We start from the raw sequence: 17,913 nt of genomic DNA on the forward strand, positions 1-17,913 counted from the left end.
AATTTTACATATCTTCATGTGATTATTTGAATGTCTGTCTGACTAGATTATAAACTCTAAGGATACAGCGTGTCTGTTTTTGCTTACCTTTTATCCCCAGCACCTAGCCTAATACTTTACAAATATTTATTAAATTAATATTTTGATAAGTTACTCGAAGTGCTACAAAAACAAAATTAGAGAAAACAGTACTTTGGTGACTGATGTTTTATCATTCCTTTCATTATTGCTCTGTTAACCTCAGTTTACAACCGAAAAAGAGACAAATTGTGTATTATTCAGGCAATTTATTAAACATTACCTATGGAATATTATGATCTGTATTTTACATAAGTTAAAAAAATTTATTAATATTGATAACAACTGCTCCATGCAGGAGTACTAGAAGTCAACATTAAGCCCAACTCTATTTTCAGACCAACCATGCAACTTTAGATCAGAGGACACATGGGACTTTGCATCTTAATTCCTAAATTTACAGTCAAAGACATCTTCAGAAATAAGTATTATGAATTCAATCAGAATCTAAAATAAGTTCTTAAGGCAAATAGCTATAAAACAGAAGAATCCTTAGTTTCTCATCTTCTAAAAACAGCTTCACAAATCATTTGGACAATCAGCCTAACGGTAAATAGAAACTGCATTTCCCAAAGCCAGTCTTTTTGAGAAATGACTAAGCAGCACTTGTTGTTGAAGACAGCAATCAAGCCTGAACCTGACACTCAAGCTTTGGTACAGGATCAGTTTTCTGGCTTGGACTGGTCAGGAGTCACTTCACTCAGAATCTTCATTAGTGATTTTAAGCGAGTATGCGTTAGCACTATCTTCTCTTTCAGCTAGGAAGGAAATATACATATATATATATCAGGGCATCTTTTTTTATTTTTATTTAAGAGACAGGGTCTCACTCTGTTGCCTGAGCTGGAGTACAGTGGCACAATCATAGCTCACTGCAGCCTCAAGCTCCTGGGCTCAAGTGATCCTCCTACCTCAGCCTCCCGATTAGCTAGGACTACAGTCATGTGTTTTAAATTTTCTTTGTAGAGATGGGGTCTTGCTTTGTTGCCCAGGCTGGTGTTGAACTCCTGGCCATCAGTAATCCTCCTGCCTTGGCCTCCCAAAGTGCTGGAATTACAGACATGAGCCACCACACACCCAGCTGGATATCTGGGCATTTAAAGCTTAACTATCAATTGGCTGGTCATAAACACCATTTCAAATTTAAGCTAGTTTATATCTAGTAATTGGGAGCTGGCAATGTATAAATGCATTTGAGGAATAAATTTCTTCTAATTCTAGAACTTTACACAACAACCTAGTGCAAAATAAGATCCTCAGATGTGGCCGGGCGTGGTGGCTCATGCCTGTAGTCCCAGCACTTTGGGAAGCCAAGTTGGGCAGATCACGAGGTCAGGAGATAGAGACCATTGTGGCTAACACAGTGAAACCCCGTCTCTACCAAAAATACAAAAACAAAATTAGCTGGGCGCAGTGGCGGCCGCCTGTAGTCCCAGCTACTCAGGAGGCTGAGGCAGGAGAACGGCGTGAACCCGGGAGATGGAGCTTGCAGTGAGCTGAGATTGTGCCACTGCACTCCAGCCTGGGTGATGGAGCAAGACGCCGTCTCAAAAAAAAAAAAAAAAAACCAAGAAACAAAAGATCCTCAAGTGTAAAGTTTCATGGAAAAAAAGACAAAACATTGCTGAGCAGCACTGCTACTGTGAAGATGAATAACATGTGGTCACAGAGCTTTATGGAGAGTCTTCTTTTCCAGTGGGGAGAATTTAGCTTTTCTTTTAACCCTTTGTTAACAGTAACAAATGCCTCTCTGACTTTAATATTCTACTAATGGTCTGCAAAGTTAATTCTGGTTATTAGGTTTAGAACAGACAACTGTTGCAATTAATTTTTAAGAGTTCTTACACCTTAGAACAGCTATATTTAGAACAAAATTTAGTGATGTTACTCAGCAGGGCAAGAGCAGTGGCTTCTGATAATTTCCATTTGCCCCTCCCAGCATGGGATTTCCACCCTACAAGCAAGCTGGGGGCAAGGGCAACTGAGTTCCCAGCTACTGGGGAGGCTGAGGCAGGAGAAGCACTTGAACCTGGCACTCACACCTGTAATCCCAGCACTTTGGTAGGATCACCTGAGGTCGGGAGTTCGAGAACAGCCTAGCCAACATTTTTAGTAGAGATGGTGAAACCCTATCTCTACTAAAAAATACAAAAATTAGCCGGGCATGGTGGTGCGCGCCTGTAGGCCCAGCTACGCAGGAGGCTGAGGTGGGAGAATTGCTTGAACCTGGGAGGCGTGGGGGTTGCAGTGACCCGAGACTATGCCACTGCATTCCAGCTGGGAGGCAGAGTAAGACTCTGTCTCAAAACTAAATGTTTCTCTATTTGCCATATACCTTGAGAAAAATTTCCAGAGACTTAAGATGGTTGTTTCATTTTTTTAAATTTTTTTGTTGTTGTTGAGATGGAGTCTCGCTCTGTTGTCCAGCCTGGAGTGCAGTGGAGCGATCTTGGCTCACTGCAAGCTCCGCCTCCTGGGTTCACGCCATTCTCCTGCCTCAGCCTCCCAAGTAGCTGGGACTACAGGCGCCGGCCGCCACACCAGGCTAATTTTTTGCATTTTTAGTAGAGATGGGGTTTCACCGTGTTAGCCAGGATGGTCTCGATCTCCTGACCTCACGATCTGCCCGGCTCAGCCTCCCAAAGTGCTGGGATTAGAGGTGTGAGCCACCACACCCGGCTGTTTCCTTTATAGTATTCTTCCTGGATCCTATCCATGAAACTCCTCATACTGCCATTCCAAAGTCATTTCCCATACCAATTATTATTATTATTATTATTTTTTTTTTTTTGAGACAGATTCTCACTGTCACCCAGGCTAAAGTGCAGTGGCGTGATCTTGGCTCACTGCAACCTCTGCCGCCCGGGTCCAAGCGATTCTCCTGCTTCAGCCTCTCGAGTAGCTGGGACTGGGATTACAGGCGCCTGCCACTACACCTGGCTAATTTTTGTAGTTTTAGTAGAGACGAGGTTTCACCATCTTGGCCAGGCTAGTCTTGAACTCCTGACCTCGTGGATCCACCCACCTTGCCTTCTCAAAGTGCTGGGATTACAGGTGTGAGCCACTGCGCCCGGCCAATAAGAATTGTTTTTCTGTCGTTTGTTTATTTCAGATGGAGTTTCGCTCTCATTGGTGAGATCTTGGCTCACCGCAACCTCTGCCTCCCAGGTCCAAGTGATTCTCCTGCCTCAGCCTCCTGAATAGCTGGGATTACAGGCATGCACCAACACGCCAGGCTAATTTTGTATTTTTAGTAGAGACAGGGTTTCTCAATGTTGCTCAGGCTGGTCTCGAACTCCTGACCTCAGGTGATCTGCCCGCCTCAGCCTCCCAAAGTGCTGGGATTACAGGCGTGAGCCACCACACCCAGCTTGTTTTTGTTTTTGAGATGGATATTCACTTTTGTTGCTCAGGCTAGAGTGCAATGGCACAGCCTCGCCTCACCACAACCTCTGCCTCCTGGGTTCAAGCGCTTCTCCTGTCTCAGACTCCCCAGTAGCTGGGATTATAGGCATGCGCCACCACGCCTGGCTAATTTTGTATATTTAGTAGAGATGGTATTTCTCCATGTTGGTAAGGCTGGTCTCGAACTCCTGATCTAAGATTATCTGTCCGCTTCAGCCTCCCAAAGAGCTGGGATTACAGGCATGAGCCACAGTGTCCGGCCAAGAATTCCTTTTTTTTTTTTTTTTTTTTGAGACAGAGTCTGGCGCTCTGTCGCCCAGGCTGGAGTGCAGCCCAGGCTGGAGTGCAGTGGCCGGATCTCAGCTCACTGCAAGCTCCGCCTCCCGGGTTTACGCCATTCTCCTGCCTCAGCCTCCCGAGTAGCTGGGACTACAGGCGCCCGCCACCTCGCCCGGCTAGTGTTTTTGTATTTTTTAGTAGAGACGGGGTTTCACCATGTTAGCCAGGATGGTCTGGATCTCCTGACCTCGTGATCCGCCCGTCTCAGCCTCCCAAAGTGCTGGGATTACAGGCTTGAGCCACCGTGCCCAGCCCTGAATTCTTATTTTTTTGAGACGGAGTCTCGCTCTGTCACCCAGGCTGGAGTGCAGTGGCACAATCTCGGCTCACTGCAACCTCCGCCACCCAGGTTCAAGCGATTCTCCTGTGTCAGCCTCCTGAGTAGCTAGGATTACAGGTGCCAGCCACCATGCCCCGCTACATTTTTTTTTTTTTTTTTTTGAGACGAGTCTCACTCTGTTGCCCAGGCGGGAGTGCAGTGGCGTGATCTTGGCTCACTGCAACCTCCACCTCCCAGTTCAAGCGATTCTCCTGCCTCCACCTCCCAAGTAGCTGGGACTACAGGCATGTGCTGCCATGCCAGGCTAACTTTTTGTATTTTTAATAGAGACGGGGTTTCACTGTATTAGCCAGCATGGTCTCAATCTCCTGACCTCATGATCTGCTCACCTTGGCCTCCCAAAGTGCTGGGATTACAGGCGTAAGCCACCACACCCAACCAAGAATTCTTAATAACTGTTTCTTCACTCTTACAACTGAGACAGTTGAGCAATTACAAGGTGTTTGCAAGGAAGACAGCTCTATGGCAAGATGATGATATCCATTCCCAGCACAAAGGAGAACACAGGAGTGCAGCAGTTGAGCAGCTTTTCCTTTCTTCCTGAACTACAACTTACAGCGTGGTTTTAGTATTTTACTTTTCGTTACAAATTCGATAGGGAAGGTCAAACCAAGTATAAAGGATTACTGAGCATCATACTATTTCATCATCCCCAAGTTCACTGGTAGAAGTTATCAAGAGTTGTATTTTAAAAAAGCATATGGCCGGGCGCGGTGGCTCAAGCCTGTAATCCCAGCACTTTGGGAGGCTGAGACGGGTGGATCACGAGGTCAGGAGATCGAGACCATCCTGGTTAACACGGTGAAACCCCGTCTCTACTAAAAAATATAAAAAACTAGCCGGGCGAGGTGGCGGGCGCCTGTAGTCCCAGCTACTCGGGAGGCTGAGGCAGGAGAATGGCGTGAACCCGGGAGGCGGAGCTTGCAGTGAGCTGAGATCCGGCCACTTGCACTCCAGCCTGGGTAACAGAGCGAGATTCCGTCTCAAAAAAAAAAAAAAAAAAGCATACAACCATCATGAAATTTTACCTCTGCAATCTTTTCTGATAGAGATACATTGTGAATATCCATCTCTGATGCATTTACTATGGCTTTTGTTTTTAAGAGATAGCTAGATAGGAAAAAAGAGAAAATATTAGTGTCATACCATGATTAAGATTATAAATGAACCAAACTTGCCTTCTAAAGAAAATGTGTGTCAAGAAAAGCCTTCTTACTGATTTTCACTTCAAGACTCATGATGTTACAGTTGGCCCACCATATCCATGGGTACAGCATCAGATTCGAACAATCACAGACTAAAAATATTTGGGGAAAAAAACTGGATTGTGTCTGTATTGAACAGGTACAGACTCTTTTTCTTGTCATCATTCCCTTAACAATACAACAACTTTGTAAATTTCCTATGCATATTTGTAATGCACATAGCATTTACATTACATTAGCTGTCATAGGTAATCTGGAGATTATTTTAAAGTATTAAATATGTACTTTTAGGCCGGGCGCGGTGGCTCAAGCCTGTAATCCCAGCACTTTGGGAGGCCGAGACGGGCGGATCACGAGGTCAGAAGATCAAGACCATCCTGGCTAACATGGTGAAACCCCGTCTCTACTAAAAATACAAAAAAAAACTAGCCGGGCGACGTGGCGGGCGCCTGTAGTCCCAGCTACTCGGGAGGCTGAGGCAGGAGAATGGCGTGAACCCGGGAGGCGGAGCTTGCAGTGAGCTGAGATCCGGCCACTGCACTCCAGCCTGGGCGGCAGAGCGAGACTCCGTCTCAAAAAAAAAAAAAAATAAATAAATAAATAAATAAATAAATATGTACTTTTATACTTTAAAAAAGGAGGATATCCAAAAGTAATATGCAAATATTATACCATTTAATATCAGAAACTTGAGTGTCCATGGATTTTGGTATCTGGTGGAGTCCTCAAACCACGGATACTGAAGGATGACTGCATTTCCTTGCAAAAACAAATTCAAAAATAAACAAATCGGAGAGGATCTCTGCCTCACCCTACCAGAGACAAAATTATCTCATGGTAAACTAAAGACAAAAACCAGGCTCGTATGAATAATTATGATGATATAAGCTTTACACTTCATCAGTGGGATCCTGTAGCACAGTTTGAAGGAAAGTAATCCCAGTGTGAGACATAGTGTTGGTCACCTATTCCCAGTAGTTATTCCCCACTTTTCTTTTTTTTTGAGATGGAGTCTCGCTCTGTTGCCCAGACTAGAGTGCAGTGGCATGATCTCAGCTCACTGCAACCTCTGCCTCCGAGGTTCAAACGACTCTCCTGCCTTAGCCTTCCAAGTAGCTGGGATTACAGGCTTGCACCACCACGCCCAGTTAATTTTTGTATTTTTAGTAGAGACGGTGTTTCACCATGTTGGTCAGGTTGGTCTCAAACTCCTGACCTCAGGTGATCCCCCCCGCCTCAGCCTCCCAAAGTGCTGGGATTATAGGCGTGAGCCACCAAGCCCAGCCTTCCTCACTTCTTTATTGCCAACAGAATCCAGATTTTTGCCATGAGCCTACTGTTACATATTTGCTTTCTCAAATAAAGTGATCATGTGACATAGTTCTGGCCAACAAGGATAAGAAAACTGGTTGGGTGTGCTGGCTTACACCTATTATCCCAGCACTTTGGGAGACTGAGGCAGGCAGATGGCTTGAGACCAGAAATTTGAGACCAGCCTGGGCAACACAGCGAAACCCCATCTCTTTTTCTTTCCTTTTTTTTTGTTTTTTTTTTTTTTGAGAGGGAGTCTCAATCTGTCGCTCAGGCTGGAGTGCAATGGCATGATCTCAGCTCACTGCAACCTCTGCCTTCCAGGTTCAAGCAATTCTCCTGCCTAAGCCTCCCAAGTAGGTGGGATTACAGGTGCCCACCACCATGCCCAGCTAATTTTTGTATTTTTAGCAGAGGCAGGATTTCACCATATTGGACAGGCTCGTCTTGAACTCCTGACTTCAGGTGGTCCGCCGCCTGCCTCAGCCTCCCAAAGTGCTGGGATTACAAGCATGAGCCACTGTGCCTCGTGTAAGTGAAACCCCATCTCTACAAAAAATACAAAAATTAGCCAGATGTGGTGGCATGCTTATAGTCCCAGCTACTTGGGAGGCTGAGTTGGGAGGATCACCTGAACCCAAGAGGTTGAGGCTGCAGTGAACCACGATAGCTCCAGCCTGTGTGACAGACAGACCATGTCTCAAAAAAAAAAAAAAAAAAAAAGATTAAGAAAATTTATGCCGGCAGGGCGCTGTGGCTCATGAGTGTAATCCCAGCACTATGGGCAGATCACCTGAGGTTAGGAGTTTGAGACCAGCCTGGCAAACATGGTAAAACCCCATCTCTACTAAAAAGACAAAAATTAGCCGGGCGTGGAGGAGTGCGTCTGTGGCCCCAAATACTTGGGAGGCAAGGCAGGAGAACCATTTGAACCTGGGAGGCAGAGGTTGCAATGAGCTGAGATCACACCACTGTGCTTCAACCTGGGTGACAGAGCAAGACTCTGTCTCAAAAAAAAAAAAAAGAAAGAAAGAAAATTTATGCTGATGAAAAGGGGGAATTTTCTTGTGTTCCCATACTCTCCATATCCTTTTCCTTCATGTTTAGGATGCTATCATCAATAGATGTAATGACTGTAATTGCAGCAGCCATCCTGAATCCAAGAGGAAAAGGCCAAAGTTTCTACTTAATCGAAAAGAATGTCCTGACCTTTTATCCAACTCATTTTAAATATTAAGAAATTAACCAAAATCTCATAATGCTTTTTCAAATTTGTTAAAAATATGTTACTAAAAGCTTACTACCCTAGCAAAAATGCAATTATTGCTCCTCTAGAACATTTACTTTTGTACTGATTTCTAGAAAAGATGTGGGATTACTAACAGCACACATTTACATTTTTTTTTTTTTTCCTGCTTTAAAGTTAATTCTAAATAGAAATTGCTTAAGAATCTAGAAATTGAGGCTGAGCATGGTGGCTAATGCCTGTAATCTTAACATTTTGGGAAGCCCAGGCAGGAGAATTGCTTGAACCCAGGAGGCGGAGGTTGCAGTGAGCTAAGATCATGCCATTGTACTTCCAGCCTGGGTGACAGAGTGAGACTCCATCTTTAAAAAATAGAAGAAGAATAAATGATCAATCCATCTCAGATATATATTTTGTGTTGGAAATTTGCAAAGAAGATCAAATGGTATACCTAATGCACAGTGAGCAACCCATGGTAAAGGACTGGCTTTGCTTATAAGTTTTATTGTTTAGTCAACCATAACTCAGCTAAAAACATCTATCTAAGCATAAGAAATGAGAAAAAGCAGCTGGGCATGGTGGCTCACACCTGTAATCCCAGCACTTTGGGAGGACAAGGCGGGTGGATCACGAGGTCAGTAGATCAAGACCATCCTGGCTAACACGGTGACACCCTGTCTCTACTAAAAATAAAAAAAATTAGCCAGTCCTGGTGGTGGGCACCTGTAGTCCCAGCTACTTGGGAGGCTGAGGCAGGAAAATAGGAGAATGGCACGAACCCAGGGGGCGAAGCTTGCAGTGAGCCAAGATTGCGCCACTGTACTCCAGCCTGGGCGACAGAACAGGACTCCGTCTCAAGAAAAAAAAAAAAGGCCGGGCGCGGTGGCTCAAGCCTGTAATCCCAGCACTTTGGGAGGCCGAGACGGGCGGATCACGAGGTCAGGAGATCGAGACCATCCTGGCTAATACGGTGAAACCCTGTCTCTACTTAAAAATACAAAAAACTAGCCGGGCGACGAGGCGGGCGCCTGTAGTCCCAGCTACTTGGGAGGCTGAGGCAGGAGAATGGCGTAAACCCGGGAGGCGGAGCTTGCAGTGAGCTGAGATCCGGCCACTGCACTCCAGCCTGGGTGGCAGAGCGAGACTCCGTCTCAAAAAAAAAAAAAAAAAAAAAAAAAGAAACGAGAGAAAGGAAACCTTTTAGTTTTATGAAAAATAAGCATTTAAGATGTGCTCAAATCTCAGCTCTTCCACCTCTTTGAGCCCTAGTTTTCTTAGACTATATTAAGAACTCAGTGATATAGCATAATGCCTACATAAACTAGGTTGTCAATGCTTGTTTTTTGTTTTTGTTTTTTAATGGTCAAGGAAAGACTTTGAAGGATGTTTCAGTTTCTTGTAATATGTAAAAAAGCTTAAAAGTGTAATTTATTAGGAAAATAATGCAATAGCCAATGTAATTCATGAGAAAGGATAGCCAGTAGGATAGTTTTTCTGATGCTATGAGGCTACATGATCATTATTTTTACTTTTTTCTGTCTGCTTCATGTTTTACTGCAGAGATTTCTCAGCAGCTACATGTATCACATAGGAAATAGCTACCCCATACATAGAGCTTTTACTTCCCAACTTCAACACTAGTACCATCTACACGTAACTGGTATTTCTGGGCCCTTATTTCAAATTCCTAGGGTAGAAAACTGGTTGGCTTAGTTTGGGTCAGGTATTCTTTTTTCTCTTTTTTTTTTTTTTTTGAGACAGAGTCTCGCTCTGTTGCCAGGCTGGAGTGCAGTGGCGCGATCTCGGCTCACTGCAACCTCTGACTCCCTGGTTCAAGTGATTATCCTGCCTCAGCCTCCCAAGCAGCTGGGATTACAGGCACGTGCCACCACACCCAACTAATTTTTTTGTATTTTTTAGTAGAGACGGGATTTCCCCATGTTAACCAGGATCTCGATCTCCTGACCTCATGATCTGCCCGCCTCAGCCTCCCAAAGTGCTGGAATTACTGGCATGAGCTACCATGCCCAGCACCGTTTTTCTTTTCTAAGAGACAGGGTCTTGCTCTGCTCCCCATGCTAGAATACAGTGACACAATCATAGCTCACTGTAACCTTGAATTCCTGGGCTGTAGCTATCCTCCCACCTTAGCCTCCCAAGTAGCTAGGACTACAGGCATACACCACCACACACAGCTAATAGTTTAAATTTTTTGTAGAGACAAGAGTCTTGCTATGTTGCCTAGGCTATTCTCAAACTCCTAAGCTCAAACAATCTTCCAACTCAGTCTTCCAAAGCGCTGACATTACAGGCATGACCCACCATGCCTGGCCAGGTATTCATTCTTGATCCAGTACCTGAGAGTGGGAATCACACATGATACAAATCACATATGATATAAATATACAAGGCCCCACCTATTAGAGGGAGACAGAGGCTGGGCACAAACCCAAAAGGTATCTACTACAACATTATTTTGCAAAAGCTTACCTTCTAGAATGATCTTTTTATCTGTTATTTATTTATTTTTATTTTTTCTGAGACGGAGTCTCCCTCTGTCACCCAGGCTGAAGTGCAGTGTCTCGATCTTGGCTCACTGCAACCTCTGCCTCCTGGGTTCAAGCAATTCTCCTGCCTCACCTCCCGAGTAGCTGGGACCACAGGCGGGCACCACCACACTTTGCTTATTTTTGTATTTTTAAAGGAGATGGGGTTTCACCATGTTGGCCAAGCTGGTCTCGAACTCCTGAACTCAGACGAACCCCCGACCTTGGCCTCCCAAAGTGCTGGGATTACAGGCGTGAGCCACTGCGCCTGGTCATACAATGTTCTTTTTATTATTATTTTTTTTAAGGGGGCAGTTTGAGACAGGAGGCTTCACTATGTTGCCTAGGCTGATCTCAAACACCTTCAAGATTCAAGGGATCCTCCTGCCTCAGCCTCCTGGGTAACTAGAATTTCAGGCACACACCACCACATCTGGCAAAAAGTTTATTTAATGAAAGACTACCCTCTGAATTCTTTCATGGATGCTTCTTAAGATGTGGTATATGGCCGGGCGTGGTGGCTCATGCTTGTAATCCCAGCACTTTGGGAGGCCGAGGCGGGCGGATCACGAGGTCAGGAGATCGAGACCATCCTGGCTAACTCAGTGAAACCCCGTCTCTACTAAAAATACAAAAAAATTAGCCGGGCGCAGTGGCAGGTGCCTGTAGTCCCAGCTACTCGGGAGGCTGAGGCAGGAGAATGGTGTGAACCCGGGAGGTGGAGCTTGCAGTGAGCCGAGATGGCGCCACTGCACTCCAGCCTGGGTGACAGAGCGAGACTCCGTCTCAAAAAAAAAAAAAAAAACAGAGATGTGGTATAAGAAGACATGGAAGATAATCATAATGTTACAAGATTATATTTTGGTCCCACTGCTATCTTTTATTTATTTATTTTTTTTAAGAGATGGAGTCTCATTTTGTCACCCAAAATGGAATGCAGTGGTGTGATCACAGCAAACTGTAACCTTGAACTCCTGGGCTCATGTGATCCTCCCACCTCAGCCTCCCAAGTAACTGGGACTACAGGGGCAGGCCACCACCACATACAGCTAATTTTTTTTTATTTTGTATAAAAAAATAGAGGTCTCACTATATTGCCCATGGAGGTCTTGAACTCCTGCCCTCAAGCAGTCCTCCCACCTTGGCCTCACAAAGCACTGGCATTAGGGGCGTGAGCCATCACACCTGGCCCAATGCTATCTTTTTGTCAAAGACAGTGCCTGACTTTAGCATCTTCTTTGGTACAAACACTTTGTCTTTTTTTTTTTTTTTTTTTTTTTTTTGAGGCAGAGTCTTGCTCTGTCACCCAGGCTGGGGTGTAGTGGCGCAATCTCAGCTCACGGTGCAACCTCCACCTCTCAGGTTGAAACAATTCTCCTGCCTCAGCCTCCCAAGTAGCTGGGATTACAGGTGTGCACTAGCATGCCCAGCTACTTTTTTTTTTTTTTTTTGGACAGACTCTCACTCTGTCTCCCAGGCTGGAGTGCAGTGGCGCAATCTCGGCTCACAGCAGCCTCCGCCTCCCAGGTTCCAACAATTCTCATGCCTCAGCCTCCTAAGTAGCTGGGATTACAGGCATCTACCACACCTGGCTAATTTTTGTATTTTTTAGTAGAGACGGGTTTCACCACGTTGGCCAGGCTGGTTTCAAACTGCTGACCTCAAGAGATCCACCCGCCTCAGCCTCCCAAAGTGCTGGAATTACAGGCATGAGCAACTGTGCTCAGCCCACTTTGTCTTTCCTGAAAAATGTTTTAAAATTTATTTGATGGATTTTGTCTCAAATAAATAAATAAATGAAATGTATTTGATGATCAATATCTAAGTCTACTCACCACACCATTTTGTCACTGGAAAGGCAGAAGTGACCTCTCAAGGCAGCCAGGGCAGCATGGGTAGAATATAGATGGAAACCAATGGGAATCCCACAGGAACCACAGAATAAAAGGTTGTAAGTGCTAGGAGTAGGGAAAAACAGAATATGGGTAAGAATAAAAAATCATGTAAGAAATAAAAAATAACTAGTCTCTGAAGCATTCCTAACACCTAAGTCAGGGTGAAAATGATATTGTAATAGGAATGAGACTGAAGGAATATCACATTCAAGAAAGGGTAACTCAGATTGTAATTTAATTACATGCTGGATTGTGGACACCCTCTTATATTCTGGTCAAAGCAGTCATGGATGTATAATTGTCACTTCAGTAGAGAAAGGTAACTTACCCCTAATAAACAGAAAAAGAGCTAACTAATCTGATTAATACTTAAACATTTAAAACTACAAATCACGGTGTAAAATGGCTATCATTATATAAATTCACATTTGTTGAAAAAATAATCAAGTTGACTGGGGCTTTACTAAACAAATTGTTCATAGAACTAAAATCAAGATTTGTCTTTTGCATATATAAAAAAAAGTGAATGAAAAAATGCCCAGACTAAAAGAGAAAGAAAAAGGAATTCCATTACCCTAGCAAGCCATCTATTTTGTTTTCCTTATCCTCTGAAAAGATTACTGATGAAGAGTCAGATGTTGATTTTAGTTCTCATTACAATTCTTGAGCAAGTCATCATATTTGCTGGTATATAAGACATATTTAAATGTTAGGAACATTTTGGTCAGGCAGAGTGGTTCACACCTACTGTAATCGCAGCACTTTCAGAGGCCAAAGTGGGCAGATAGCTAGAGCCCAGGAATTCAACACCAGCCTAGGCAACGTGTTAAAACCCCGTCTTAAAAAATAAATAAATAGGCCGGGTGCGGTAGCTCAAGCCTGTAATCCCAGCACTTTGGGAGGCCGAGACGGGCGGATCACGAGGTCAGGAGATCGAGACCATCCTGGCTAACACAGTGAAACCCCGTCTCTACTAAAAAAAATACAAAAAACTAGCCAGGCGAGGTGGCGGGCACCTGTAGTCCCAGCTACTCGGGAGGCTGAGGCAGGAGAATGGTGTAAACCCGGGAGGCGGAGCTTGCAGTGAGCTGAGATCCGGCCACTGCACTCTAGCCTGGGACACAGAGCCAGACTCCGTCTCAAAAAATAAATAAATAAATAAATAAATAGGCCGGGCACTGTGGCTCATGCCTGTAATCCCAGCACTTTGGGAGGCCGAGGCAGGCGGATCACGAGGTCAGGAGATCAAGACCATCCTGGCTAACATGGTGAAACCCCGTCTCTACTAAAAATATAAAAAATTAGCTAGGTGTGGTGGCGGGTGCCTGTAGTACCAGCTACTCGGGAGGCTGAGGCAGGAGAATGGCGTGAACCCAGGAGGCGGAGCTTGCAGTGAACCGAGATAGTGCCACTGCACTCCAGCCTTGGCAACAGAGCAACACTCCGTCTCAAAATAAAATAAGAAAATTTTCTAAAAGAAAAGCACTTTAAGAAAGTATTTAATCAGGCATGTGCTAAAAGCAATTTTAAAGTGGTTTGGTAAAGGAAAAATTAATTATATTAATATAGAGTATGCTATGAAGAATTTTTTTTTTTTAAGACAGGTTCTTGGCCGGGCGCGGTGGCTCAAGCCTGTAATCCCAGCACTTTGGGAGGCCGAGACGGGCGGATCACAAGGTCAGGAGATCGAGACCATCCTGGCTAACACGGTGAAACCCTGTCTCCACTAAAAAAAAATACAAAAAAAAAAAAAAAAACCAGCCTGGCGCGGTGGCTCAAGCCTGTAATCCCAGCACTTTGGGAGGCCGAGACGGGCGGATCAGGAGGTCAGGAGATCAAGACCATCCTGGCTAACACAGTGAAACCCCGTCTCTACTAAAAAATACAAAAAACTAGCCGGGCGTGGTGGCGGGTGCCTGTAGTCCCAGCTACTCGGGAGGCTGAGGCAGGAGAATGGTGTAAACCCGGAAGGCGGAGCTTGCAGTGAGCTGAGATCCGGCCACTGCACTCCAGCCCTGGCGACAGAGCGAGACTCCGTCTCAAAAAAAAAAAAAAAAAAAAAAAAAAGACAGGTTCTTGTTCTGCTGCCCAGGTCAGAATGTAGTGGTACAATCATAGCTTACTGCAGCCTTGAATTCCTGGGCTCAACTGATCCACCTCCCTCAGCTTCCCAAAGCTGGGATTATAGGTGCATGCTACCATGCCCTACTAATTTTTTTTGGAAGAAATGGGGTCTTACTTCCCAGGCTAGCAGAATTTTATTAACAAAATACAACATAAAAATCACATAGCTAGCCCGGGCATGATGGCTCATGCCTGTAATCCCAGCACTTTGGGAGGCCAAGGCAGGTGGATCACCAGAGGTCAGGAGTTCAAGACCAGCCTGGCCAACGTGGTGAAACCCTGTCTCTACTAAAAATACAAAAATTAGCCAGGCGTGGTGGCGGGTGCCTGTAATCCCAGCTACTCAGGAGGCTGAGGCAGGAGAATCGCTTGAACCGGGGAGGCGGAGGTTGCAGTGAGCGGAGATTGTGCCATTGCACTCCAGCCTGGGCGACAAGAGCAAAACTCCGTCTTAAAAAAGAAAAAAAAAAACAAAAACACATAGCTAAAAAGAAATATTCATGTCAGTGGATACTAAAAAAGAACAAATAACAAAATAAATACTAAGTTTATTGGTAAATGAAGTCCCACACCACACATATAGTAATGTAATCTTGTGAATACAGGTAACCAAAAAGCAAACTGTGAAATAAAGTGTCATTAATTTGAAATTCCACGTAGGAATTAATTAGTTCAGACAAAGCACAGTACTTATAAACAAATGTCTCAGTAGAAATTAATTTAATGGGCTGGGTGCAATGGCTCATGCTTATAATCCAAGCATTTTGGGAGGCGGGCAGATCACTTGAGATTAGGAGTTTGAGAACAGCCTGGTCAACATGGAAACTCCATCTCTACTAAAAATACAAAATTTAGCTGGGTTTCCAGAAGGTTTTCAATTTACTTTGCCAATATCCATCAGAGAAATAACTATCTATAGTAGCTATAGATAGTAACAGTAAATGAGCATTGACTTCAACTTAAAGTCACCAGCTGCATTAGCCCCTAACAAGAGAGAAAGCCTGTCCTTTGAAGCTTTCTTTTTTCTTTTTTTTTGATGGAGTGCAGTGGTACAATCACAGCTCACTACAGCCTTGACATCCCAGACTCAAGTGATCCTCCCACCTCAGCCTTCCAAGTAGCTGGACCACAGGTGCACACTATAATGCCCATCTAATTTTTAAATGTTTCATAGAGATAGGTTCTTGCTATGTTGCCCAGGCTGGTCTTGAACTCCTATGCTCAAGCAATCCTCCCACCTTGGTCTCCCAAAGTGCTGGGTTACACGTGTGAGTCACTGTGACCAGCTCCTTTGAAGCCAGGTAATACTTCTCCTTTCTACCTATGGAAGTCTGAGATGGTATCTTCTTCCAATAGAAGGCTGTTTCATCTGCACTGAAAATCTGTTGTTTAGTGTACCCACTTTCATTTTCTGCAGCTTCTGCATCAGTACTTGCTGTTTCACTTTGGACTTCTGTTATAGAGAAGGTTTCTTTCCTTAAATCTCAAAAACCAACCTCTGTTTTTTTTTTTTTTTTAGATAGTCTTGCTCTGTCACCCAGGCTAGAGTGTGGTGGCACAATCACAGCTCCACTGCAGCCTCAACCTCTATGGGCTCAAGCCAGCCTTCCTTCTCAGCCTCCCAAGCAGCTGGGACTATACGTGTGCGCCACCACATCCGGCTAAATTGTTTTGTATTTTGTAGAGACAACATTTCATCATGTTGCCCAGGCTGGTCTCAAACTCCTGGGTTCAAGCAATCCACCCACCTCGGCCTCCCAAAGTGCTGGGGTTACAGGCATGAGCCATTGCACCTAGCCAACATTTGCTACTTTAAAACTTCTTCTGCAGCTTCCTCACCTCTCAGCCTTCACAGAATTGAAGAGAGTTAGGGCCTTGTTCTGGATTAGGCTTTGGTTTAAAGGAATGCTGTGGCTGGTTTGATCTTCTACTCATACCACTCAAACTTTCTCCATATCAGCTTATAACTGGAGTAGCACTTTTAATTTCCATATATTAGTTTGTTTGATGGAGTTTCGCTCTTGTTGCCCAAGCTGGAGAGCAATGGTGTGTTCTCGGTGCACTGCAACCTCTGCCTCCCAGGTTCGAGTGATTCTCTTGCCTCAGCCTCCCAAAGAGCTGGAATTACAGGTGTGTGCCACCATGCCCGGCTAATTTTGTATTTTTAGTAGAGATGGGGGTTCACCATGTTGGTCAGGTTGGTCTTGAACTCCTGACCTCATGTGATCCACCCACCTCAGCCTCCCAAAGTGCTGGGATTACAAGCGTGAGCCACCGCGCCCAGCCCCATTTTTTTCTTCATATTCACAATTTGGCATGACTTCACATGCCTTCCCAGCTACTCGGGAGGCTGAGGCAGAATGGTGTGAACCTGGAGGCAGAGCTTGCAGTGAGCCGAGATCGCGCCACTGCACTCCAGCCTGGGCAACAGAGTGAGGCTCCATCTCAAAAAAAAAAAAAAATCAAACCAACAACAAAAAAAAGGAAATGGTGTCAACAGACTTGCTCAACAAGTACATGTCAGTTCCACGCTCCTCAGTCTCATAAAGTCAGGGACTAGAGACCAATCTGTAATTATCAATACGTACCTGCCTTTGAGTGAACCTTCAATGCCAACTAGGAAGGGCGCTTCCAAAACGACGTTATTTGTAACTCCTAGGAACACAAACACGGGTCAGAACTCATACTCTGCGGGCCTTGAAATGGAAGATCTCTCCTCTAGACAGACTCATCCCGGCCATAAATGTCAGGAGACTCCCCAGTTCCCTGCCCCATCCCCAGGCCAAGGAGTTATTTGCTTCCAAATTTTCATTCTGTTTTCTTCCCCAGGTGGTTCTCTGCCACCCGGTGGAGAAGGCGGGAACAACCCCTCCGGCTAGCCTCTGCCTTTCCCGAACGCCTCACTGCACTCACTGGAGAAGACCACGGCCCCAAGGGACCGCGACAGGTCCCAAGCGAGGTGCACCGAGTCGGCGAGCACTGCGTGGCACTGTGCGCACTGGAAAACAGCGCACCTCTCAGGCTGCAGCCAAGACGGCAGCTGCGAGACGGCGGCCGGCTCCTCAGCCCCCAGCCCTGCGGGGCCGAGCGGCGAGGACCCCTTCACCACCTGTGTATCCCACTCTATGGAGGTCGTAAAAGAAGCTTCGTCAATCGCCCTCTCAGTGCCATCACAAAAGTCACCCTGGGGCGGCGTTGCGCAAGGCGAGCGATGCCGCCGTGGCTGAGCCGCCATCTTCTCTCAGCAGGCGCCTTCGTTTCGAATACACGCCAGGCCCCGCCCCAAGCACAGCTCCTGCGTCCTCATTGGACATCGTGGGTAATCCAAGCGCTGGAGTCCGAGTCCGCGCACTCGTTACCGGAACCGGCCTTGCAGGCCCTTCGGCGCCTGCGTATTCGTGAAGTGTGAGAAAAGCGCGCGTCT

At 45.4% G+C, this 17,913-nt stretch overlaps 1 protein-coding gene across 2 annotated transcripts; it reads right to left on the reverse strand.

Annotated features, from left to right (window-relative positions):
- Window positions 1–267: 267 nt before the first annotated feature.
- On the reverse strand, window positions 268–17,784 carry OIP5 (Opa interacting protein 5). Of its 2 annotated transcripts, none has more exons than XM_033190473.1 (5): window positions 17,403–17,784; window positions 17,078–17,144; window positions 12,306–12,428; window positions 5,191–5,272; window positions 268–836 (listed from the first exon to the last, which is right to left on the reverse strand). In XM_033190473.1, the coding sequence occupies exons 1-5, from the start codon at window positions 17,722–17,724 to the stop codon at window positions 741–743; spliced, it is 690 nt and encodes a 229-aa protein (XP_033046364.1). In that variant the 5' UTR covers window positions 17,725–17,784; the 3' UTR covers window positions 268–740. The 2 variants fall into 2 exon arrangements, with proteins under 2 accessions (XP_033046364.1, XP_033046365.1); XM_033190474.1 differs by lacking the exon at window positions 268–836 and adding an exon at window positions 4,423–4,863 and having other exon boundaries at window positions 5,171–5,272; window positions 17,403–17,762.
- Window positions 17,785–17,913: the final 129 nt, after the last annotated feature.

The sequence above is a fragment of the Trachypithecus francoisi genome, unplaced genomic scaffold (genome assembly GCF_009764315.1).
Source record: "Trachypithecus francoisi isolate TF-2019V2 unplaced genomic scaffold, Tfra_2.0 Lachesis_group3, whole genome shotgun sequence".
Classification (NCBI taxonomy): domain Eukaryota; kingdom Metazoa; phylum Chordata; class Mammalia; order Primates; family Cercopithecidae; genus Trachypithecus; species Trachypithecus francoisi.

Excerpts from the sequence above, each read along its gene's own strand:
- OIP5 (XM_033190473.1), bottom strand. The coding sequence starts at position 17,724 with ATGGCGGCTCAGCCACGGCGGCATCGCTCGCCTTGCGCAACGCCGCCC. Across the intron at positions 17,145-17,402 it reads TGGGGCCGTGGTCTTCTCCA|GAGTTACAAATAACGTCGTT; the intron begins GTGAGTGCAGTG and ends TTGTGTTCCTAG. Across the intron at positions 12,429-17,077 it reads GAAGGTTCACTCAAAGGCAG|CACTTACAACCTTTTATTCT; the intron begins GTACGTATTGAT and ends CCCTACTCCTAG.